At 50.2% G+C, this 25,334-nt stretch overlaps 5 protein-coding genes across 5 annotated transcripts; 4 read left to right on the forward strand and 1 right to left on the reverse strand.

Annotated features, from left to right (window-relative positions):
• Positions 1-254: 254 nt before the first annotated feature.
• On the forward strand, positions 255-12,775 carry tom1 (E3 ubiquitin-protein ligase TOM1; the record flags this gene model as incomplete). Its single annotated transcript, XM_089599925.1, has 7 exons — positions 255-302; positions 375-4,251; positions 4,320-8,162; positions 8,215-8,295; positions 8,359-12,207; positions 12,278-12,622; positions 12,681-12,775. 7 exons carry the CDS (start codon positions 255-257, stop codon positions 12,773-12,775), a joined length of 12,138 nt encoding a protein of 4,045 aa, XP_089455802.1.
• A 1,008-nt stretch (positions 12,776-13,783) lies between these two features.
• On the forward strand, positions 13,784-14,956 carry ALT_5548 (ribose-phosphate diphosphokinase; the record flags this gene model as incomplete). Its single annotated transcript, XM_033554691.2, has 4 exons — positions 13,784-13,854; positions 13,920-14,011; positions 14,094-14,466; positions 14,530-14,956. The coding sequence occupies 4 exons, from the start codon at positions 13,784-13,786 to the stop codon at positions 14,954-14,956; spliced, it is 963 nt and encodes a 320-aa protein (XP_033410582.1).
• Positions 14,957-15,962: 1,006 nt separating this feature from the next.
• Positions 15,963-17,173, reverse strand: ALT_5549 (40S ribosomal protein eS6; the record flags this gene model as incomplete). The annotated part of the gene is made up of 7 exons (XM_033554690.2): positions 15,963-16,059; positions 16,132-16,450; positions 16,525-16,577; positions 16,643-16,688; positions 16,751-16,771; positions 16,859-16,931; positions 17,069-17,173. The coding sequence occupies 7 exons, from the start codon at positions 17,171-17,173 to the stop codon at positions 15,963-15,965; spliced, it is 714 nt and encodes a 237-aa protein (XP_033410581.1).
• A 2,144-nt stretch (positions 17,174-19,317) lies between these two features.
• ALT_5550 (SGNH/GDSL hydrolase family protein) lies at positions 19,318-20,511 on the forward strand (the record flags this gene model as incomplete). The annotated part of the gene is made up of 2 exons (XM_089599926.1): positions 19,318-20,363; positions 20,427-20,511. 2 exons carry the CDS (start codon positions 19,318-19,320, stop codon positions 20,509-20,511), a joined length of 1,131 nt encoding a protein of 376 aa, XP_089455803.1.
• Positions 20,512-22,603: 2,092 nt separating this feature from the next.
• On the forward strand, positions 22,604-24,776 carry ALT_5551 (putative HMG box transcriptional regulator; the record flags this gene model as incomplete). The annotated part of the gene is made up of 2 exons (XM_089599927.1): positions 22,604-23,245; positions 23,301-24,776. The coding sequence occupies 2 exons, from the start codon at positions 22,604-22,606 to the stop codon at positions 24,774-24,776; spliced, it is 2,118 nt and encodes a 705-aa protein (XP_089455804.1).
• Between the last annotated feature and the right edge of the window lie 558 nt (positions 24,777-25,334).

Below are 25,334 nucleotides of genomic sequence, written 5' to 3' on the forward strand. Positions count from 1 at the left end.
CTTTTTACTTGGGGAAAACAGACTCTTTTACTCCATACTAATTCCCTCCTCCTCTAACACTTACTGCTTCTATCCTAGTCCTACTCCGTTCGTTGGGCTTTTGCTGAGAAAGAGAAGGCCCGAAACGTCATAAGGCTCCTCCGCGACGGTCTGCGCGACTTGGGTCTTCACGACCTCCCCACCCTCACCAGGAGGAGCAAAGCGCGGGTGAAGCGAGCCTCCTCATGAGTTGCTGTCTACTTTAAAACATCATCATGGGGAGAATTAAGAAGGTGGCCAGCCAAAAGCATGAGGCGACAATTGTAAGTTCATTCACCCCGCTCGATCTCCAGCTCTGGAATGCAGGCTGACTGAAAATTTTCTTCCTGTTCCAGTCACCATACTTGACAGAATTCGTAGCTCGTGCCACGACTATCTCCGTACCAGAGCTGCCCTTACATCTCAATACCTTTTCTCGCTTATGGCCGTTTCCCAGAGGTGATCTGTATCACTGGATCAATGTATTGAACCGCTTTGACGATATCCTCGCGTCCGTCATCGAGAAGTATGCTCTCAACGCCGGCCCACAGACCAAGCCTTTTGGCAGATATGTTTTGATCGACGCATACACGAGCCCCGATGGTCAATGCAGTTCTGAGGATGCAGATTCCAAACTGAATGCCTTGGGATACGGGCCGGAGGGCGATAGGGAACTCGTGGAAGCGATTCTTGATTTCTCCAGGCTTCTGTTAGAGAAATGCGGAAATCGTAGCTTGTATAACAGCAGCGAGCGCTTAGGGGAGCTTCTGAACACCACTTCACTCTCTCTTCTTCAGTCTACCCTCCGGTTGGCTCTTTGCCTGGCACAAAGATACCATTCTCGTCAGCGTGGCGGTTCCCATCTTCAGCAGAGCTTGTTGGCAGCTCACTATAACATCGACCTAGAGAAGCTCCAGAAGATTGCCGCACCTTTTCCCCGCCCTTACACGTCCGGCAAGGCGCCTGTTCCATTTACTGCCGGGACCAAAGGAAAGGAGAAAGGAGCTCATACCAGACATAATGCTAATGATTTGATCTCGATTACTCGCGAATCTGACACCTGGGATGAGTGGGGTCATGTGCGCTTGATCTACTATCCTTCGGCCCCGGCAGAACCTGCCAAGTTGGCATCGGAGAATGCGCAAGTTGGACTGCCGTCACAACCTCCCACTACACCGACGCCTCTTCGGAGAAGTCATACCCATCCTACTCCCCAACTAAGTCGTACGACAGTTGTGGAAGATTCACCGGGCTCCATCACCAATTCCCCCTCCGGAAAACCTGAGGAAGCGTTGCGCGGAGGCAAAGTTCTTGACATCCCTTACTCCAGGGTGTCGGCATCGAAAGCTGAAGATCTTCTCGCTGCGCATTTGGATGAGCTGCCGGATGAGTCGAAGTACGAACTACTTCACAGAATCCGTACCGCCCAGGGTGTGGCCACATCTAATTCCACTCGAGAGCAGATTCTTGCTATCCGAATTCTTGCAGTTACCAACTTAGCTTATGTCTATCCTGAGTCGCTGTTCCAACAGAGGATTCTGCAGTATGATAACGAACAACCGAAACGCCTTCAGCTTGCCTACCAGTTGGGCGAGCTAGTTCATCTCGGTGCAAGCGGCGATCTTCCGGTTTCCCGTACTCTGCAGACCTTGAGTCTAAACGCCCTTGATGCTTTAGCAAAGCACAAGTCACGAGCTATTGACGTTTGTGCCGCACTGAGCGTCAATGTCAATCATGGGGTTCTCATGTTCTTGGCTCGAAAAGCTGTTAATGAGCTAGCATCGGACGAAAGTGACAAGGATGAAGCCTGCCAGGATGAATGGCGGGACGCTCTACTTGCTCTTCTGCGCACGCTTCCTGGCTCAAGCACTCGAACTCCGGAAACCCTTGTTTCAGCTGGGTTGATACCGATGTTTGTTGATATCCTGAATCTTCGCACTGAGAAGGCTCGCCGCGTTTATTCACGTGTCATGGAATTTCTCGATACCTTTGTTCATGCGGTCCGTGATGCTCTCGCGACGCTCACGAATGCGAAGGGCTTTGACGCTATTTCAGACCTTATTGACTACGAGACCAAGACATCTTTTGAGAATGTCTCCAGGGGTGCTGGACTTCCCCCGCAGCACAAAACCCCGTCGATCGACTATCAGATTCCATATTTCCAACAACAAACCCTTCGATGGATGTTCCGCTTCGTCAACCACATCATGCAACACAATGGCGGTGGCTTTGATAGAGTCCTACGGAATTTGATAGACTCGCCTCAATTGCTGACTTCCCTCCGGCTCGTATTCGAGAATGCTCTGGTATTCGGATCACATGTTTGGAGCAACGCCGTTAACATTCTGAGTAGCTTCATTCACAATGAACCTACCAGTTATGCGGTCATTGCCGAAGCAGGATTGAGCAAGAGTTTCCTGGAGGCCGTGACTTCATCTGAGCTCAAGACTCCAGAGAAACCCCCGGTTGTCGAGACGGAGAGTGCTGCACCTGAGACCCAGCCTGGTGACCAACCAGCCCCTCTACCATCTGATGCCGTGAGTGGTCCCTCGCCGCATGGCGAACAGAAAGACCGAGAATACAACATGGCTAGATCGAAGGTTGCGCGTCTCGCCCCTGGAATCATGCCTGCTGCAGAAGCACTGTCCTGCATACCCTCTGCTTTTGGAGCCATATGTCTCAATTCATCTGGTCTTGAGCTCTTCCAGTCTTCGAACGCGTTGGAAAGCTTTTTTGAGATCTTTGAAAATCCCCAGCACGTAAAGTGTCTAAAGGATGACCACAATCTCGTCCGGTCATTGGGCACCACCTTCGACGAACTGGTGAGGCATCATCCAGCACTGAAAGCGTCGATCATGACCGCTATCATTGTGATGGTAGCACGCGTCGGTCTGCTATGCAAGAGCAAGGCTTGGGCACATGGCATGGGAACGAAGATGTGGGTTGAAGGTCCTCAAGGAAAGCCTCAAATTTCTGGTGATTACGATGTGTTGGCCCTCGAGATCGGTGCTGCAATGGACGCATCCCTAGATGATTTTCGAAACCTTGGCGTGCGAGAATTGACTTCCAACACTCTTCCTAACGGTGGAAAACTCAACCTAGGGGACCTGACTCAACTTCTCCCATCTTCCCCAGAATATGCAGAGCCTCAGGACGTGGATGCGGCTGGCCTCACAGTTACGGATTACGTCTACCCTGTTGTACGATTCCTCGGCGCTTTCTTTGAAAACCAAGCCAATTGCTCGTCTTTCATCGAATCGGGGGCTGTTGAATTCGTTTTGGATTTCGCAACTCTGCAGAGTCTTCCATTCGACTTTCACAATTCAGATGCAAATCAGGAGCTTACGGTACTGGTGCATATGTTGGCGGAAACCAAACCGCACCTGGTCTTGCCGTCCCTTGTCACGCGAGCGGAGACTGCTGTCAACAATCTTTCTGGCTTCTGGTCTGAACCGAAGGATTCAGGTTTCTTTGCACCTCTGATTAAACCAGCCACCGAGGAGTCATCCGAGGAGAAAGGCAAGGAGACCTTGGACATCGCGAAGACCAATGGAACCTACTTTGCAAAGCATATGGCTGCCACTCTTGTTCTTACAGATTTGCTTCGTGAAATCTTCTCCATGCCTTTGTATCAGACCCGCCCTAGCCAACACACTTCTGCTTTTGCTCAAGTCAACCTAGCCGATCGATACTGCGTCCTCATCTCCGCTCTGGGAAGTTTGCATGCTGCTTGCGTTTGGGAGGAGATTCTTCTCGAAAAAAATATCCCCGCCACTTGGGATCAGGCTACAAAAGCACAAGCAGCTAGCTCGGACAAGCCCAACGAAGGGACTGAACTACCTACTGCGGAAGGTAGCACTGCTGAATCTGCGCCAGAAGGCTCAGCAAACCGTGGACAGGAACTGCAAGGCGCTGTGCAGCAGTTCAACGATACCACCACCAAGGTACCAGAGGGTGGTGCAGCTTTCAAGAATGTGCAGGCACTCCGCTATCTCCTTAGTTCCCTGCCTTCTTCGATCACCGGTTTCTTCCACAATTTAGGGCTCGGTCTGATAGGAAAGCGGCGGGTAGACTCATATCAGAGACAGAATGCAACCTTGGTAGCTGACGCCATTGCCGGGGCTGTGCTTAATCAATTACAGTTTACTCCTCCGAACTCAAGCGACAATCCCAAGCACCGATTCGCCTACCTTATTCTCATCCTCTCGTCGTTTTCGCATCTGCTTTATGAAGGTAATTTGCTCTAACTTTCCTACTCGCAGATTTGCGAGCTGTAAACGGTCGCCCTGATGCTAATCTAGTTGTGGTAACAGCTACAGCCGAACGTCCACATTCGCACTATCTCACCCTTGTTCTGTTCGCATTCAAGAAAAGACACGGGTTGAAAGTCATGAAAGAGATTTGCGACGTCTTCATGCGAGAGGTCAAGGCTCTCACGCCGCCAGAGTCTGTTTCCGAGTCCGAGAATGATGTTTCCGCACGACTTACATCTGCTTATGGAGGCATCAAGATCATTCTCTCTTTTTTCGCGGAATTGGCCTCGGGCAAAAACATTGTTGATTCCAGCCAGACACAGGCCATTACTACTGGTGATCGGGATCGAGATCGGCCAGACTATTTTCAACCCGGCCAATTTTTGGTCGATCTTCGGATGGAAATATTGCCAATGGCTCGAGAATTGTGGAATTCCGACTTTGCAACTCAGTCGTCAAGCTCTGTGGTCAAATGTCTAGTTGACATCCTTCGTTCATCGCTGGACGGCGAATATGAGACTGGAGCTGCTCGCCGCTCCGACACTCCGCCTCTCCTAGCAGAAGCGACAAGGAAGACTGTTGTAGTCAATAAGGATCGCGTCACTCACTTACACGAAGAAAAAGAATTCGACAAAGATCTGGCTACCGAAGCTCTCTATCGCTGCAACAACGTATACCTTGCTGCTGAAGAGTACTGCAGGGCACAGAAGCGGTTGCGAGCTCCACCGAGAGTCCCACCAAACCCGGAAGATATCGATTCTGCTGGTGGCGAGACGTCAGAAGATACCGCTCTTGGTGACGCACCGCCTTTCAATAGCGGATTCTTGGAACGTTCCACTCTCGCCATGCTCCTTGCTCAGGCATCCGGACGGTCAACTGATGACGGTTCTCGCCAGCAGCAAGACCAGGATAGACCCGATAATGAACTTGGCAATGGGACTGAGTTTCTGGCCAGAGCGTTGACTCAAATCCTCAATGATGAGCAGAGCGTGGCTGGCGAGGATCGTGATATGTCCTCGCATAGAAATGCCCGCAACGCCGATGCCTCAGGAAACTCATCTGAGAGCTCAAACCAGGCAGGAGCAGCCTCCTCAGGGCAACCTACAGAACAGTCCTCAAGACGACGTGAGCTCACTACGGTTGAAGACTTGGACGGGGAACGTGAAAAGGTTCGCTCAAATCTGATCGAGCGTTGCTTGGATGTTCTGAATGAGCACCATGACGTGTCCTTCGAATTATCAGACCTCATCGCGTCCGCGACAAAGAAGCACAGTGACCCCGAGAGCTTCCGCAGAGAGGTCGGTGAGATCCTTGTTCAGTCTTTGGTCTCGTTGCAGATGGAAAACTTCCAAGTTGCTGGCAAAAAGGTAGCAGCTTATGCCCACTTGCTTGCCTTGGTTTTGCAAGACAAAGACATGTATACTGCTACACTGGGCGAGCTGAAGGAATGTTTCACAACCTTCCTTGGGTTCGTCAAAGTCTCTCCAGAAAAGTCAGCGGACGAGTCTTTCCCTTGGATTGGGCATGTGTTGCTTATCCTGGAGAAGCTGCTTTCGGACGATGCGCAGCCTCCTCAAATTCGTTGGAATCTGCCCGACAGCGACAACTCGACTTCTGATGACGCAGGACCGGCGCAGCTTGAGGAGCCTCTGGTTTCCCTGGATCAGAAGACTCAACTTTATGAAGCCATAGTCGAAATCTTACCTAGGATTGGGAAGGATGACACTTTAGCTCTTTCTGTGTGTCGAATCCTCGTCATTCTCACCCGAAGTCGCAGCATAGCTGTCAGACTTGGGGAGAAGCGAAACTTGCAGCGCCTCTTCGTTATGGTTAAGCAACTGTCGAGTTCTACGAACGAGAAACTTCAGAGCGCTTTTATGTTGATCCTGCGACATATCGTCGAAGACGAGGACACCATTCGTCAGATCATGAGGAGCGAGATTGTGGCCAATTTCGAGTCGAAATCATCTCGTCAGATCGATACTACCGGTTACGTTCGGCAGATGTACCATCTGGTCTTGAGGTCGCCGGAACTATTCGTCGAAGTATCCAATGAGAAGCTGAAGTTGCAGCGGTACGATAACCGTCAACGCCCACAGATTCTTACTTTGAAGTCGGACAAGACCAGCGGCTCACCAGGGTCCTCATCGGCTCGAGAAGGTGCTGGAAACATGAGCACTGGCAATAATAACGTCTCAAGTGGTGCACCTTCGTTGGATGACAAAGAAAAGGGTAAAGCTGCGGATTTGAAGCCACCTGTGGTAGAGAACCCTGACGGCGTTATCCACTATCTACTGTCCGAGCTCTTGTCCTACAAGGATGTCGAAGACAGGGAACCCCCAGCTGAAGCCGGGGATTCAGCTGTAAACGATCAAGCAGAAACTCAGACTGATATAGAAATGGCGACCGATGAACCCACCCCGTCCGTCTCCAGCGCCGAACTGGCGGGTGCGCGTACCTCCAAGAAACCGGAAAAGCCTCCATTTAAGGCGGATGAGCACCCTATTTACATTTACCGGTGTTTCCTCCTGCAATGCCTGACCGAACTTCTGTCTTCCTATAATCGCACAAAAGTCGAGTTCATAAATTTCTCGCGCAAGGCTGATCCCCTTGCAACGACGCCGTCGAAACCCCGGTCGGGCATTCTGAATTACCTGCTGAATGTTCTCGTGCCTGTGGGCACCATGGAGCATGACGAATCAGTTGCCTTCAAAAAGCGAAGTAACACTTCTGCTTGGACAATGCGGGTACTCGTCGCTCTGTGCACCAAAACCGGTGAGTTTGGAGGCACCGGAAGACGTCGCAACGATCAGACTGCCAATGAGGAAGATGAGCCCGAGCTCGCTTTCGTAAGGCGCTTTGTTTTGGAGCACGCCCTACGGACATACAAGGAAGCGAATGCGTCTAATGAACAGCTGGATGTGAAATATTCCAGGCTAATGTCGCTTGCGGACCTGTTCGACAAAATGCTCAGTGGGTATGCCTTCGTTTCGGGTGACACGACTTTCCCATCGTCCACCAGGCAGCTCGCGAAGACCATGTATGAAAAGCATTTCATTGCCGCTTTGACAGCCTCGATTGCTGAGATTGACCTCAACTTCCCGGCATCCAAGCGGGTCATCAAGTATATCCTGCGTCCGCTGAACAAGCTTACACAAACTGCCGTCATCCTAAGTGAATCGTCGGACATCTCTACTCTTGGAGATACCGAGGAAGACGAAATCTCCTCGGCCACGTCTGTCTCTGATCTTGATGATGACCGGGAAGAGACTCCTGATCTTTTCCGCCATTCTACATTGGGAATGTTAGAGCCTCGCCATGAGGAGGAGACCAGCTCTGAAGAGTCAGAGGAGGAGGAAGACGACGAGATGTATGATGACGAGTACGGTGACGAGATGGATTATGATGAAGACATGCCCGAAGATGACGGCGAGGTGGTTAGCGACGAGGAGGACGAGATCGAGGGTGTCGGACCTATCGAAGGCCTTCCGGGTGATTCCGGCATGGATATTGAAGTCGTGATTGACGACGAAGACGACGAGGATGACGAAGAAGACGATGAGGAAGATGACGAGTCCGATATGGACGACGATGAGATCCTCGCTGGCGAGATAACCGGTGATCATGACAACGATAGCTTGGAGGAAGGTGACGAAGATGAATGGGAAAGCGAGGAAATGTCCGAAGATGACGAGGAAGCGGAAATCATGAATCAATTCGAGGATGAGCTAGCCGATATTCGACAAGCAGATCGTCGCGGTGATAGCCAGCGTTTTGACGACTTGTTCCGTGTCTTGAACGAAGCCGCAGGAGGTGTCGAGGATCTTCAGGGCGATAGCCTCGGCGATGCTCATGATGATATGGTCGATGATGATCTGAATGATGACGACGGTCAGTGATCTGGTCGCCATAGGAATCGTGCAAGTTGCTGACAGCATTCTAGAGGATGACGAAATTGACGAGCTTGAGGAGGAATTAGAGGGCATTGATGAGGACGAAGGATCATACCAAGGCTTCGACGATGGTACGATGACTTTAATTGCCCATCCATCGCTAAAAAAAAATTACTGATATCATTATTTAATAGATGATGATCTAATCGATCCGTGGGGTTGGGATGGCGACGAGCCTCCATTGCACCGCGGACATCACCAGCGATTCCGCGGCCCTCAACCGACCTGGGCTGCCGTTACCGGAATGGTGCCCAATCGCCATGGCATAGTTCCAATTCAGCCCTACCGATTCCACCGTACACAAATCCCCGCTCGTGGTACCGACGACGGCACTAATCCTCTTCTTGTTCGAACCGATCGGGGTGCAGAAACTGCACAGCCTCGCTTGCCCGGCAATGAAGCTTTCACCGATTGGGTCCATGGCATGGAACCTGTCTCTACCGGACGTCTTGTTCCCATGGACAGCCCGGTAAGCTTCATGAACGCAATCATGCAGGCAATTTCCGGACAAGCGACTCCGGGCTTCGGCGTGATAACTCGTCCAGACGGGATACATGTCCACGTCGATAGGCGGGCAATTCTGCCAAACCGTAGTATTCAAGACATCTTCGGCCTTGGCAGACCACAGGCTCCTCCGGCTCGGACTCGCGACGATCCTTCTCAAGCCGTAAGCTTCGCTTTGGCCACCACTAGAAGTCGCTGGCAAGAGGAGGCTCGCATCCTGTTCAGCAGCACTTACGTGGAGAAGACACAGCGTGTCGTGAATTCTCTGCTGAAGATCCTTGTTCCGCCTGCAATCGAGGAAGAGAAGCAACGTGAAAAACAGATGGAAGAGGAGCGCAAGCGACGAGAGGAAGAGCGGGCCGAGCGTGAACGTCAAGAACGCATCGCTAGAGAGGAAGAGGAAAAGGAGCGTAAACGAAAGGAGGAGGAAGAAAACGCTCGACGTCAGCAAGAGAGGGAGCAGCAAGAGGCAGAGCGTCAAGCCGCAGGGATCGTCTCGGAGCCGATGGACGACGTTCAAGAAACAGGTATCGAAGAGGCTGCGGAACCATCAACCCAGGCTGAAGGTGGCCCGTCCGAGCCTGCTCGTCGAGTGCACACAACAATCCGCGGCCGTCAGCTTGATATTACCGGCATGGAAATAGATCCTGAGTATCTCGAGGCACTGCCTGAAGAGCTTCGAGAAGAGGTTATCATGCAACAACTAGCGGAACAGCGTTCGCAGGCCGCCGCAGCTGGCGAGGAGCCCAGCGAAATTAACCAGGAGTTCTTGGAGGCGTTGCCTCCGGATATTCGCGAAGAACTTTTGCAGCAAGAAGCAGCTGACCGTCGCCGCCGAGAGCGCGAGAGCGCACGCAGGCAAGCGGCGGCTGCCAATGCCCCAGCTCACGCCGAAGATATGGACGCTGCCAGCTTCCTTGCTACCCTGGATCCTTCCTTGCGACAAGCTGTACTTGCGGACCAACCCGAGGAAATTCTTGCTACTCTAGGTCCGGAATTCGTTACTGAGGCACGGGCTCTGCCAGGAAGACGATTGGCTCAATTCGGCGATATTACCCGAGCCGATCATCGCCCTAGAAATGAACCAGCTGAGGATCAAGAGACCAAGAAGCCACAACGACGCCAGATTGTCCAAATGCTCGACAAAGCTGGCGTTGCTACTTTGCTCCGTCTGATGTTCATGCCTCTTCAAGGAAATGCGCGCCATCAGTTGAACGACATCCTTCACAACGTGTGTGAAAATCGTCAAAATCGCATTGAGGTCATTAGCCTTCTTCTGTCTATCCTCCAAGATGGGAGTGTAGACGTCCCGGCGATTGAACGCAGTTTCGCTCATCTTTCGCTACGTGCAAAGCCTTCTTCGGTGCAAAAGACTCCTCAGTCCGTCAAGCGTAACATGGCTTTCCACACTTCATCGAGTGTCAGCAGCGAAGTTACTCCAATTATGGTTGTGCAGCAGTGTCTGGGCACTCTTTCTTTCTTATCCCAGTATAATCCCCACATTGCGTGGTTCTTCCTTACGGAGCATGATCCTGCTTCCACGTTGAAATTGAAGACATCCCGCAAAGGCAAAGGCAAGGAAATCAAGGCGAACAAATTTGCCCTGAATGCTCTTCTCAATCTACTTGACCGCAGCTTGATCATGGAGAACCCGAACTGCATGGAACAGCTTTCTAGTCTACTGAATAGCATTACGCAGCCACTGACCTTACTTCTTCGTCGTGAGAAGGAAAAACAAGAAGAAGAAGAAGAAGACAAAGGCAAAACACCGGAGCAGGCGCAGGTGGCGGAACCAATCGCTGACCAGGAGCATGCAGTACAACCAGATGAAACTACGGAACCGGCAGCTGGCACCGACGCAACCATGACTGATGCACCCAGCGCTACTGTTGAAGGTGCAGAGCCGCAAGCTGCTCAGACAACAGTACAAGAAGACGCTGCGCCGGTCGAGGCAGACAAGCCCGAGGCAACAAAGGAGACGGTGGACGATGAGAAGCCGAGGAGAAAGACTATTGAACCTCCTGTTGTTCCTGATCAAAATCTTCGCTTGGTTGTCCACATTTTGGCTGCGCGAGAGTGCAACGGGAAGACTTTCAGAGAAACGCTGTCGACTATCAACAATCTTTCAGCTATTCCGGGCGCTAGGGACGTCATTGGCAACGAACTTGTCAACCAGGCCCTGAGTCTCTGCACCACGATTCTGACTGATTTGGACGAACTTCTATCTCATATCCACCAGGCCCGAACAGGCACAGACATGCAGGGCTTGGCTCTGGCGAAGTTTTCACCAGCCAGTTCGGACCAAGCCAAATTGTTGCGTGTCTTGACGGCGCTTGACTATCTGTTCGATCCTAACCGTGCGGATAAGGTTAAGGCGCCTGAACCTGACTCTACGGCTAAGGAAGATGTCCTCCAAACGTTGTACGAGAGCTCGACTTTCGGACCTCTGTGGGCTAAGCTCAGCGAATGCCTGGCTGTCATCCGTCAAAAAGAAAATATGCTGAACGTGGCTACTATCCTCCTACCTTTGATCGAGGCGTTGATGGTTGTGTGCAAGAACACGACATTGAAAGACACCTCCATCGCTCGCAACAGCCGAGAACTGTCTGTGTCTACCACTTCGGCCGACGCTGGCTTGAATATGGAAGGCTTGTTTTTCAGATTCACGGAAGATCATCGCAAGATTTTGAACGAACTTGTTCGTCAAAATCCTAGACTGATGAGTGGGAGCTTTTCTCTGTTGGTCAAAAATCCCAAGGTTCTGGAGTTTGACAACAAGCGCAATTACTTTACTCGCAAGCTTCATTCTCGTGGTGCTGAGCCTCGCCACCCTCATCCCCCTCTTCAACTTTCTGTCAGGAGAGACCAAGTCTTCCTTGATTCTTTCAAGTCTCTGTACTTTAAGTCGGCGGATGAACTGAAGTACGGCAAGTTAAACGTGCGCTTCCATGGTGAGGAAGGCGTCGATGCCGGAGGTGTGACCAGAGAATGGTTCCAGGTTCTTGCTCGTGGCATGTTCAATCCCAACTACGCCTTGTTCATCCCCGTTGCTGCTGATCGTACCACCTTCCATCCGAATCGCCTGAGTGGCGTCAACTCGGAGCACCTGATGTTTTTCAAGTTCATTGGGCGCATCATTGGCAAAGCTCTCTACGAAGGGCGCGTTCTCGACTGCCATTTCAGCCGAGCAGTCTACAAATGCATTCTCGGCCGATCGGTCTCCATCAAGGACATGGAAACGCTTGACCTTGATTATTACAAGTCTTTGCTCTGGATGCTAGAGAACGATATTACCGACATCATCACTGAGACTTTCGCCGTCGAAACTGATGACTTTGGCGAGAAGCAGGTGATTGATCTCATAGAGAATGGCCGCAACATCCCGGTGACTCAGGAGAATAAGGAGGAATACGTTCAACGTGTGGTGGATTACCGTTTGGTCAAATCTGTCAAGGACCAGCTTGACAATTTCCTGAAAGGTATGCCGCTTTCCTTTCTTTTCTCTTTGCTTAATTCAATCATGACAATAAATACTCATTATCTTTATAGGTTTCCACGAAATCATTCCTCCTGATCTGATTTCCATCTTCAACGAACAAGAGCTTGAACTTCTAATCTCTGGTCTTCCTGAGATTGACGTGGACGACTGGAAAGCCAATACCGAGTATCATAATTATTCTGCCTCGTCACCGCAAATCCAGTGGTTCTGGCGTGCTGTCCGCTCGTTTGACAAGGAGGAACGTGCCAAACTCCTGCAGTTCGTTACAGGGACAAGCAAAGTGCCACTCAACGGTTTCAAGGAGCTTGAAGGCATGAACGGGGTCAGCAAGTTCAATATTCATCGCGACTATGGCAACAAGGATCGTCTTCCAAGCTCGCACACATGCTTCAACCGTAAGTTTTCGCTACGAAATTGAGATTATGGAATTCTGGGACTAACTTGAGAAATCAGAACTTGATCTTCCAGAATATGACAGCTACGAGACTCTGAGACAGCGTCTGTATACTGCAATGACGGCTGGCAGTGATTATTTCGGATTCGCATAGACTGGTGGTTCTTCTTCTCATGCCCTCTTCGTCGAATGATGGCTTCTGGTTCTCTACAACTTCTCTTTTTCCTCTCTAATTCTCTCTGATGCTTGAGCATTTAACGGCGTTCAAGATATTTTTTTCTTCCTTTTCTTTGCTCGTGTGTATCATTTATTCTGGTCAAATTCTTCAGGGACGGCACTGCAGGGGGGAACGACCTGAGACTCGGACGGTCTCTTATCAGGACACTGGTTGAAGTGCAGGTCAACCAGATCTCCTGTTAAGGGACAGAAAAGCCCATCTCTGGATGGTTGTCCATGCGCTCTGTTACCTTTCTTACAAGTTGTTTTTCATGTATGTAGTTCCGGATCTCTTAGAATAAACAAAAGCAGTTTCATCCCACTTATCCACCCTAGTACTTGAAGTCCCTCCAATGCTTTTCTGCGTAATGAGATTTTATTCTTGTTCTTGGTCTCAGGATAAGATCAGTGCTTGTCATCAAGACCGTTCAAAAATATATACCATGATCTTATCTCTTGTCCGGCGCTTATCGACCGCTATTATCAGGCGAATGGCGTGACTCTCGCATTTTTTTTCTGAGTATGTCGTTCTTTCTCACATCATCTGTCTTCTATCTGATATAGTACGAAGGATGCCAAGCGTACCCCTTGTTTCCAGACTTCAAGTCAATCTGGGTATTGATTTTCCCCTCGCAATGCTTCGTTTACCTAGGACAAGGCGGTGAGTCGGGGTGGGACAGCAGGCAGAAGTCACGGGACGGCAATGGTTTGATTGGGGGGAAAAGTTCGATCAAAGTTGCCCCCCGCGGGGCTTCATCTAGATCTTCATCCTTGAATTTACCGAAATTTAGATCGTTCCCTAGCATGACTCTACGTCTTTTCTTCTGAATATACGTTCTTATTGTTATTAACTCTATCTCCCGGCTGCTGTCCGCAGCTGAACCCGAATCTAATTGAAGCCTTTTCCTTTCGTCACCGTTTCCAGTCCCATTGAGCCTTCGACGCCATGGCCACAAATTCGATCAAACTTCTGACTGGTAACAGTCACCCTGAACTTGCGAACCTCGTTGCTGCTCGGTATGCGCTTTCACAGTCAAGATTTACCTTGCGGTGCGGTGACTGACAGCGTTTCTTCATCGCAGGCTCGGCATCGAGTTGACCAAGATCATGGTCCTGCAGTATTCGAATTCGGAAACAAGTGTCACAATTGGTGAAAGTGTACGAGACGAGGATGGTACTGTCTCCCATCCCTATTGTCCTGTGGTACAGCGATGGTATCGGGACACTGAATTAACCTGCTCGTTTGCTCCCTGCAGTGTTCATCTTGCAGTCCACGAAACCCAACGATATCAATGACGGATTGATGGAGCTTCTTATCATGATCAATGCTTGCAAGACTGCCTCGGCCCGTCGCATCACGGCTGTCATCCCCAACTTTCCCTACGCGCGCCAAGATAAGAAAGACAAGAGCCGTGCGCCGATCACCGCGAAATTGATGGCGAACATGCTCCAAACCGCCGGCTGCAACCATGTTATTACGATGGATCTCCACGCCAGTCAGATCCAGGGTTTCTTTAATGTCCCCGTTGATAACTTGTATGCCGAGCCTAGCATGTTGAAGTGGATCCGGGAACACTTGGATGTGAAGAACTGCGTCATCGTCAGTCCCGATGCCGGTGGTGCGAAGCGGTAAGCACGAGTGTTTTTACCCCGCATGTGCGATCGCAAAGGTGTTGACTGTGTCTTCGATAGTGCTACGGGGATTGCGGACCGTCTTGACCTGCAATTCGCTCTCATTCACAAGGAACGCCCTCGTCCCAACGAGGTCTCGCGCATGGTTCTCGTTGGAAACGTCAAGGACAAGATTGCGATCATCGTTGACGACATGGCTGATACATGTGGTACTCTCGTCAAGGCCGCCGACACTGTCATGCAGCACGGTGCCAAGGAAGTCAACGCCATTGTCGTACACGGCATTCTTTCCGGCAACGCCATTGAGAACATTAACAACAGTTGCTTAAACCGTCTCGTCGTGACCAACACAGTGCCCCACAAGGAGAAGAAGGAGATGTGCGACAAGATTGACACCATTGATATCAGCCCTACGCTGGCAGAGGCTTGCAGACGCACACACAATGGTGAATCTGTCAGTTTTCTGTTCTCGCACGCTGTCGCGTAGAATTGTGCAGAATCGAAGAATTTTTGAAGTCATCGGAGAGGTACTCCAGGCCCTTTCATTATGACGGGTCGAAGGTGGCTTCTTGTTCTTGACGGCTCTGTTCTACCACTGCATTTGCGTTTCCTTCTACGAAAGTTGTCAATCAGCTTGCTCTGTTTTTCTTTGTCGAGCTTTGTAGGGCATGTTAACCTCGGTTTTTTCTCTTTTCTTTTCTATTTATAACATGAATACTGGACATGATGCATGAGACACAAGAGAATGGATGGAGGGAAAAGTAGGCACTTTGCTTCTGAATTTGAAATCTATACCTTTGTACATATATAGAATACTGAATGGCTGCCGGTTGCATTCTTGATTGCTTTCATGCCTATACACGGTGCGGCACCGACGATATGGAGTCTGTTGCTTAGGGCTCAATGGTTAATCAAATCGATACCTATTTGGATAAGGATTTCTTCCAGTAATGCTTGGATGCTTAGCCTACCTAGGACTCATGCAGAAATGTAATGTCAGTCAGCGCGTGGTACGACGAGGCTACCGTGGTTGATACACCACCTTACGAGACCAGGATTGTTTTATGAAGCTGAAAAAAAAAAATCAGATTGCCATGGGAATACAGACATTCTAGGAGAGAGAAAAACCAGAGAAAAAAAGAGCTTCGTTTCATTCAGGTAAGCAGTGCTAAGCAACCCGCGGAACCGTTACCATGCCATGCTGAGTGATGATAAGGGGGAAAAAAGAACGACCTTTGTCGATGGTTGAGAGAAGAGGCAAGCCAAGCAAGTAGGAACAAGAACTCTTTAACATTTTTTCCCATTCACTCCGTGAAATTGAATTCTTAGAATTGAGTTTTAGTTTTGCACACCAAAGTGGCCCGGTTCCGCAGACGCTCTTCCCCCAAGGGCCTTCTTCTTCACTTGGGTCGCCCCTGCGTTGAACTCAAAACCCCTCTTCCCTAGCCATAATAGAGACGTAACCCGACCATTAACCCCCGGAGAAAAAACATTTACTTTCTCATCGAAGACGCTCTCCGCTTGCGGAGCTCGTCACGCTTGGCCTTCTCCTCGTGGACACGGGTGGCCAGAAGCTTGGCGTAGTCGTTACTGTTTGAAGAATGTCAGCAAGAGCGGATTCCCAACGACAGTCGGGGCTGAAGGAAACACGGGGGAGCTTACGCAGCCTCCTTGGCAGCCTCAGCGCGGCGGCGCTTGAGGGCAATCCTGTGACGCTTGCGCTGGAGACGCTGGGGAGTAACCAGACGCTGGATCTTGGGGGCCTTGGTGTAGTCGGGCTTGCCCTCACGGGTGACGGTACGACGGATGACGAACTTGCGGACGTCGTCCTTCTTGTCGAGACCGAAGAAGCGGCGGATCTTGGTGGCACGCTTGGGACCGAGTCTCTTGGGGACAACGGTGTCGGTGAGACCGGGGAGCTCACCCTCACCCTGCTTGACGATGCTCAGGGCAAGGACGGCGAGGTCGAAGTTGGTGATGGCTGCAATGACAAGTGTCAACTACGCGTTTCCTTCTCTCTGGCTGTTTCTGTTTGTAGGACGGTTCGAGACATACCACCACGGACACTCTTGCGCTTTCTCTCACCAGTGCGGCGGGGGCGGTAGCAGCTGCAATTGACTCGTCAGCGACGCATTCTCTGGATATATTTCGATATTGGCAAGTGCGTAATTACCTGTGGCCGTCGGAAAGCAGGAGTCTGGTACGAGTGGGAAGGAGAACTGGTGATATCCGTAAGTTTTCTGACTTGTCTCTGATGGGGATTCCTGCAGTCGTTACGTACCACCCTGCTTCATGGGGAAACCTAGAGTTATAGCGTCAGCAAACTGAGTCCTTCTCTAGCCATTTCACAATTGCTTGCTTGCGGGCAAGCAGAATTCTCGAATCGTACCTTGCTTGTCGTTACCACCGGTAATCTTGAAGATGTAACCCTTGAATTCATCACCGAGGGAGTCGCCGGGAATCTAGTGAGAAAAAACAGCCCGAATCAGTCTTCTGTTCTCCATTCGATATCCAATTCTCTTCCGGCTGAAAAAAGTTCTCTTGTGTGGTTTCGAGGTGCCGGATACGTAAAGCAAAATAGGTCTGGGGGTGTGCTAACTTCGGTTCCCATGCGCTTCTCCATGAAGGGACGAAGCTTGCGCTCATCGTCAACCTCGATGATTTTCTGCGACCCATTGGCCGGGTAGGAGATGTTGAGCTTCATCTTGACGGGTGTGCGCGGTCAAGACGGAGGCGCGGGTTTGTCGACAGGTCGAGGAGGTTCAGGTCGTCGGAGGTTCGTTCTTCGTGGGATTTTTTGCTGTGGTGTAGCGAGATTTCCCTGTGTGGGCGGATGACTAAGATGTACTAGCCGAGTCGGGTACAGCGCCTCTCGGTAGGGCTTCTTATGTCAGCCCCTCCCATTTCTAACCCATTGTTGTCAGTTGGCTCCTTCGTCCTCGTAGAAGAGATCAATCTTATTGCAAGAATAATCTGAATGGCTCTTTGGCCCTTTAATGAAATAATTACTCCAATATATTATCTCAATTATCAGTTCTTAGCTGGTGATCAGAAAATCACAGATTGTGGTCGCATGGACTTTTACCGGCAGACGGTGTTTTATTCCTGAGGTATCAACTCAGAGTCGTGATTAAGGTAGTTTCACCTATTGACTGGTACCCGTGAAACGAACAGTATAGATATAGGCAAGGAGTCTCATTCTCCGGGATACATTGTCTGCCGCGGTCCTGGGCTTAAATTGAACCATTTTGAATGAACCAATGGCTCGTATATCGAAGGTCTGTTGAACCTTGGTATGGCTGATCCCAGACGGTAGCCATAGAGATTGAACTGCTTTTCCTGACTATATATTCCTGGTTTGTCGCACGATCCGATGTAAACATCGGTGTCTGTTCTGTTGCTACGTATTGTTGATGGACTCTTATGCAGCAATATCACACTAAGATTGTGCCATCGTTATCGGTACCTGAGGCCTCTCAACAGTACCTAGGTTAAGAACTTTGGATTTTTGCATATCCAATAGAACTTGAGAGTATTAAAGTGATAGTCCCGATCCAGAGTAGCATTAACACTATACGCATCCCATAATCATCATTGATACATGGAGAAATATTTATGCTCCTCAGATCACATAGCATGCACACCTGCTCCTCAACCCCACCAATATTTATTAGCGAATCAAATCGCAGACGAGAGATTGAACCTCAATATTCCCTATGGATCTTCCGTGATATAGACGATCTAACAAGAAAGGCCGCCTACGGATAAATGCGCGACGTGAAAAGTATCCAGCGGAGTCTACAAGGGCCGAGACAGCCAAAGCGCAAGAATAACACAACCAGAAACGTAAGTCTTGGTGGCGCAGGTTGCAAACCCCAAGTCGTCATCGTCCGCTTTTTTTGCATCCATGAAATCGTTTTCAGAGAGGAGGATAAAGTTGAAGCTGAGGAGATTTGAATCCCTGGCCTCTATTGGTATTTCATAAGTTTAAGATATGACAAATGCATCACTGTCTACACATGCGGACCTGCAGAAAGGAGGTTGTGGTTGTGCACGCGATAGGTTACTACTACTGTAACACTGCCGCGCGGCCAGCCTTACGGAGGCGCAGTCTGTTACTGTATCCATCATCGAACGATGTCCACCTTCGGTAGTTGTCATGGAATCGGTTGGATGATTGGAACCAGCCTTTATCAACTCAAGTAACCAGCCAAATTACACTTGCTTAGGCGTCCAGCGATTGTGATCAAATAAAATTGATGGTGTCATAATCAAATTTCGTTTCCTAGACAGCGTCCCCCTTGCCCCTTTTCCTTCCTGCATTGTATATCGCGATCGCTTATCTTTTATAAATCCTTCAGAGATCTTATATTTCGGCGGATTCTGCCAATTTTGGAACACTTGATCCATTATCCACCCCCCACTTGGCTAACTCCAAAATTGCTAATTATTGCACACTAAATAATACTGTCATGCTCTTCAGTTCCAGAGCGGAACGGTAGTGCCGGAAAGAAGAATAATAATACCGGTCCCTATCCTCATCTTCCTTGCCCTTTTCCCTATGGACCGTTGTCTCAGTATCTTACAATCTACTCCGTATTCCCGAGTCAATTGACGCCAGTCCGCTTGCCACCGGAGGGAAGAGCGCATCCATCATAGGGGACGTGTCTCCCGTTACGCCACTCAGGATCAACATATTCCGTCTCGTTCTTGCTCCCGATCGCCCCGGGTGTCTTTCAGGAGGCAGAACAAAGGGGGAACCGCCGATCGACGAACACTTGGAGAACAGCCTCCCGTCGCACCTTGCAATTGCTGTGTTGTCGGTTTTGGCCTCGACGGCTGATTGAGATGAGACTCTTCAACCGATTCTACGCCTTGTGCGCCTTGGCTGTATGTAGCATTCTGGTGTCAGCATTGTTCCTCGCCTCGCAGCACTATTATCGCCGAGTAGTTCCGCCCCATTTGGCGGCTACGGAGTTCCACGCTGCGGACTCCTTTGATCGGAGATTGGTTGTCTTTGGTGATTCGTGGAGCGACAACAATGCAGGCGCGATTCAGGGGTCGGTATGGACCGAATGGCTGTGCTCAATGGTGAGAGATATCCTGGTCAAATTCAACCGGAGAGCTATGTTGCGGTGTGCTAATCATGAGACTCAGTACTCCTGTCACCATGAAAACATGGCGCAAACAGCAAAATCTCTAAGAGGAAATTACATTGGGTCCGTTGTGGACAACGAGGAGCTCTCGGGCGCCATGCTCAATCTGTACAAGACACCGCTGGCGGATTTCAAGGCGCAAGTGAAACAATGGACGACGGCGGAGAGAGCAGCCCTGCAGTCCTTGTCCGACGAGGAGATCGCGTCTCGTCAAAATAACACGATTATTGTTGTCTCGTTTGGAATCTGGGACTTATGGAACATGATCGGAAAGAGCTACGAAGATTCGACTAGTGTGGTTGATCATAGTATCCAGGTGATCATGGACCAGCTCAATGTGCTCTCTCAGCTCTGGGTCACAAATGACCTCAAAGTCATTCTGACACTGACACCGGATGTGACTTTCCTACCGGCATTTAAGCCGACAGCCGCCGAACAGCGCGTCAGTCGCTACAAAGACACGGTCAAGCTGACGGAGTATTGGAATCGCAAGCTGCGTGATGCCGCAGAACAATGGGTGCAAGGCGTGATCTACCTGTTCGACACCAACGCATTTATGGCAGACCTTATCAAAGACTGGCAGCTCTTCGCTGCCGGGGTGGAGGATTCCAACGGGCTTGGGAAAAACCAGGATCCGGGCTGGGTGAACGTTGAAGACGCATGCGTCCAGACTGGCCAGCAATGGGTAATGGTCACCAAGGAGAAACAATGTGAAAATCCGGACAAGTACCTTTTCTGGTGAGTTCCAGACGTGGCGCGCTCCGTGTAGCCAATCTAGCTGAATACTGATGTTATCTTCAGGAACGAAATGCATCTTGGCCCATCGGCCCATCGTCTCATGGGAAGTGAAGTGTTCCATGGGATAGAAGAGATGTGGCTCCGGTAAAGCTAGGTAGATGGCGTTTTCTCCGAATCGCAGCGCGATGGAACCCTCGACATCTTGACGTAATGACTGCCAGCCAAAGCAGTAGGAGCCAAGGCATTGGTTACTCCCAGATACAACAAACGCCTTGCAGCGGCCCTTGGCGGCAAGCAAGGCAAGGCACGGCAGAGATCGATCTCACATTAGTGGACTCCCGCTGGAAGCTATACTCCTTGCGGCTATATGGGAGTCCGATGATGACCAGGTCCGGAATAGGGTTTTCTTTCTTTGACGGGGCCAAAAGACAGAGTCCGTCCGATTCTCGACAAAGCATCATGGTCGAGACCGAATGTTCTGGTCAAGGTGGTATGTCTCATGCGGAAGGAGCTGACTTCTGCTCCACCCGGTTCGACGTGCAACATTGATAGTGGGGTGCATCATGGATCATAACTTGGCAGGGGCCAGCAACATGACTGTATCATAATTCAAGGAGACATACTCTCCTTTATTCCTGATAGTTGGATAAACCCTGCCGCCGACCTATGAAAAGTAAAAATCGTTACAGGCGTGTTGAGCTTCTAGTCTAGATCCCCTGATTAGTACGGAGTACTCCGTAGGTAAGTGGGCTAAGGGGTCGAGTGGAGAATCGATCTCTCATCTTCTTTTCTGTTCGTTTTCTTTCATCGATATCTCTTTGTCCCCCTTCAATGAGTACCTTCCGGTATGGTGCTAGTGATGAGAACAAATGGGCCCGGGGGGGTGTTTGTCCTACCATTAGGTGGGGGAAGCACAGGGAAGCGATAAGGGGGCAGCAAATGAACTCCTCCAGGAAAGCAAAGGTACCTTAGGCTTTAGCTACGTAATCAGTAGGCTCGCTGGATTAGGGTTAGTGGGCAGGCTAAAGGGCCAGACCGGGTCCTTCCCCGTTACTTTAGGCGGATGTCACTGGACCCATTTCAACCACTGATTGGTTGTGCGGCCGTCTTCGGTGATTGGCTCGGAGTCTCTCCTACGGCACGCCGCATGCGTCCACAAAGACAAAGAAAAGAAAAGCTCAGACCAAACATTGAAACAACATTATGGCGATGACCAGTTGAAAGAATAATGAAGCAAAGTAAAGTAAAGTAACTATTGAATTTAGGGTATGACATGGCGACAGGAGAACGAGGAGGGTGGCCGAGTCTGACCTGGTCAATAGCACATAACAGGCGTTCCTAGGTACCTAGCTCCGTATCCAGGCTATCTTGTCTTCTGCGAAAAGGTACAAGTAGTACTGGACTGTCGCTCTCGAGGTACCAGCCTGAGGTTGCTTCTATTGTGTGATGATGTAGGGCGTAGCCCAGCCGGGCATACTGTACAATCGCCCCAGCCTGATGGCTACCTGACCAAACCAGAACCGCAGTTCCTTTGTTACTTGCTCGTCCACCTCTCTGTTGGATCATGGTGCCGGACCATCATGTTCCATCCGTTTGATCCTAGAGACGGTGTGTACAGTGGGGGGAGGGAGCAATCCGAGGGGATATGTGTCATTCATCCAAAGACAAAGAACGTGGTTCGTAGGGCCAAGGTAGATCCCATCACCAACAGGGGGTCGCGCGCTCAGTAGACCCAAAGATAGATTTAAAACAAAGCAATTTGGAAAAAGCGCCAATCCTGGCTTTATCGAATCGTATTCCCTCCCTCGGTTGGCTCTCTTTAATAGAAAACTCCATTTCATTGTCAAAGAAGGGGGAAAAGAAGTAAAAAAAGTTCGTGAGAAAGTGACAGAACAAAGACAAAGGGCCTCCAAAGAAAAGAAACCAACCATATCGGGAGTCAAGCAAATCACAACTGATAGTCTGACAGGCATCAAGGTCTAAATAAAACTAGGGACAGCGAATTACGAGGCTTTTCTTGTCTTTCTTTAACCTTATACCTCTAATTCTTTCTTGCTTGCTCTCTTTCTCTCGTTCAGGCTTTCTTCTTGTTCCTTGTCCTATTCTGTCTAGGGCTTTTCTACCAGCATCGCCTCCTGCGCCTTGTCATCTATTCATCTAATGTCCTATTCCCTCAACCGACTCACCGCGACCTATTCCTGCCCATCACAAGGCGGTTTCGCTCCTTACCACTTTCTTAAATGTCTTACGATCGAGTCCTTCCCAAACCTCCTGCTTTGCTCTATGACGCTCCTCAAGTCCCTATTCCAAGACGGTCTAGTAGCCTCCTTGAACACAAGATCATGAACGACGAGCCAACCACCAAAGTTTCACTGGTAGACCATCCTGTCGACGGTGGTTCGTGCAGGTACACTGCTGACGTACCAGCAACTGGGCTGCCTCAGGTGCATCTCTCTTTGAATCGGACGAAGCTCGCCCTGGGCAAGATCCCTTCCGATTCTCCCATCGAGTCTCCCAAGGTCGCGGCGCCAGTGCCCACCAAGGACATGCCCGTGCGAGAGCGCTCCTCTCAATCGGAGAGGTCCTCCTCTTCCAGTCCTGTGAAGTCAACTGCGTCAAAGGAGTCAGTCATGCAATTCTGTCTCTGCCAACCGGACCCCAAGATCCCCAGGCCAAGAAACGGTAAGATCTTATCTGTTGCTAAATATGACCACAATCTGACGGAAAGTACTGCAGCTTTTATCTTGTACCGGCAACATTATCAAGCCGCAGTAGTGGCTCAAAATCCAGGGCTTGCGAACCCGGATATCTCCAAAATCATTGGAGAGCAATGGAGGAAACTCCCTCAAGATATCAAGGATGGATGGAAGGCTCTTGCTGAGGTATACAGCTTATTTGTGTTTATTCTCTTTCGTTCTTGCTGACCTTCAACGACAGGAAGAAAAAGCTCGTCACCAGCAGCAGTACCCAGAATACCGGTACCAGCCCCGTCGCTATGGCCGGGATGGTAATTCCCGTGCAGCCGGCTCTGGCATTAGCCACAGCCCTCCGGGCTCTGCAGTCTGCAACCGATGTGGTGGGCGAGTGATGACCCCACCTGTGTCGCCAGAGGCCCCTTTCACGCCCAGTGCATCCGCAGCATCTCCACATCCTGATATGGTCATGGCCCGAAGTTATCAACGCCGGGCTAGAGATTCTGACAGACAACCAAATCCCATCCGAGTAGACAATCACGGCGATTCTTGTCCTCGTCAAATACCATATGAAGAGGCCGGTTGCCGGTCCCCAGACTCGAAGCGACGCCGGTTCAACTCCCAGGTAACCTTGAAACCAAATGTCCATCGAGACCGAAGCCCCGAGTCCACATATCCAATGTCTCCTTATACTCCACGCACGGATGGACCCAACGCTCGGACTTTGCATCAAATGGTTCATCCTTCGAGGACGGCTCGATATAGCGGAGACCATGCACCGCATGATCCAAGTCTGAAACTTCCACCACTACAGACCACAGTGCCTCTCCCCGGCTCCGTGACGCCTATCACTCCGTTCCCCCACGATGGAACAAGTCTTGAGGCCACGGTCATGACGATCCCCTTCCTCAACAAAATCAGAGTTCTCGCCAAGATATCCCCTCCGCTCATTCCGTCCTTCCGTGACAATTCTATCCCGCAGCGAGGACCCGTGATCGCTGTTGACGGGCAGGATCCTGCACAAGTAAAAGCAGTGGTCGATTATCTCAATACTGTTTTCCAGAAGGAAGGAAAATACAAACCCCGCGTGTTTGAAGGCCCCGAGGTCCATTCGCGGGGGAGTTACTCTGCAGCTGGACAGATGGGCGATGCCACTGTCGATTATCTCAACACCATTTCGGTATGGCATCGTATTTCGGACGACATTGTGAGCTTCGTGAAGCCCACACGGGAGCCCTCAGAATCAAAGCCGGAGGATGATGACTCCGCCTCTGAGATTTCTCCCAAAACCATCATCCCCAAGACAGCTGGTCTGAAGATAAGCTCTCCGGCTCAATCGAGCGAGAACGGTTCTGAATCAGCCTCGTCAGTTTCCGGCTCCGGCCTCTCACCAGTCCCCATTGCACTCGTTCCTCGCTACCAACTCACTAACGCAGATGCATTCGCGTGTTCTGTGCCGATCAACGACTCGTACGCTCCCTTGGATCACTGGCAGTGGATGGCATCTCTCTGGCGAGCGTGTGTTGGGCCGGACATTACTGTCTACATCCGCGATTGTGAGAAAGACGAGTTGGATCGCTACAATGGCAACCCGGTCGAGGTTCGTCTGCAAGATGCACGTACTGTGGTGGTGCGCAGACTAGCCGGCTCCCAGAAGGAGCTGGAAGAAAAAGCTTTGAAGCGTGTTGGTTTTGAGATTGAGGATTTCCTCACTCAGTAAGACTTTTCTGCCCAAATTGTCGTTTCTGTTTAGCATGGATCATCAAATTGCGCGGAGGCGGCTTTTTGCTTTTAGTCAACGTAAGCATTATCCCATTTCCGGAGGCTCTCGTTTGTTCTATCTAGGCTGTTGTTCTTGTTGATATATATTGTCATTTTGTGTTGACAATATGGCGTTAGGTGAACTTATGTTAAGTTCACTTATCCCTTCTTCATTTCATCTGACATGTTATCAAAAGTAAGAATATATTAATGATCTAAGTAGGCTGAATCTGAATGTGGTCAATATGACAATCTCCTTGACAGTCTCTATGTTGTTGTTTTGAGGTTCAGCTTAGATAAGTCATGCGCATCTGGTAACTAGTTAACACAACTCATATAACTGAAAAGAGAAGTCCGAGGGCGGTGAAGCTATGAACCAATGGTGTTTGTCAGCTCGCGGAGTCTCTCGTCGCGGCTGGCGCATCCATGAATAATGCCAAAGGATTCTTCTCTGACTGGCGAAGACTTAAGGTTTTCTACATCCAGCATGGATGCATCAATCTGTAGGATGATTCTG

This window comes from Aspergillus lentulus, assembly GCF_001445615.1.
Source record: "Aspergillus lentulus DNA, contig: Alt09, strain: IFM 54703, whole genome shotgun sequence".
Classification (NCBI taxonomy): domain Eukaryota; kingdom Fungi; phylum Ascomycota; class Eurotiomycetes; order Eurotiales; family Aspergillaceae; genus Aspergillus; species Aspergillus lentulus.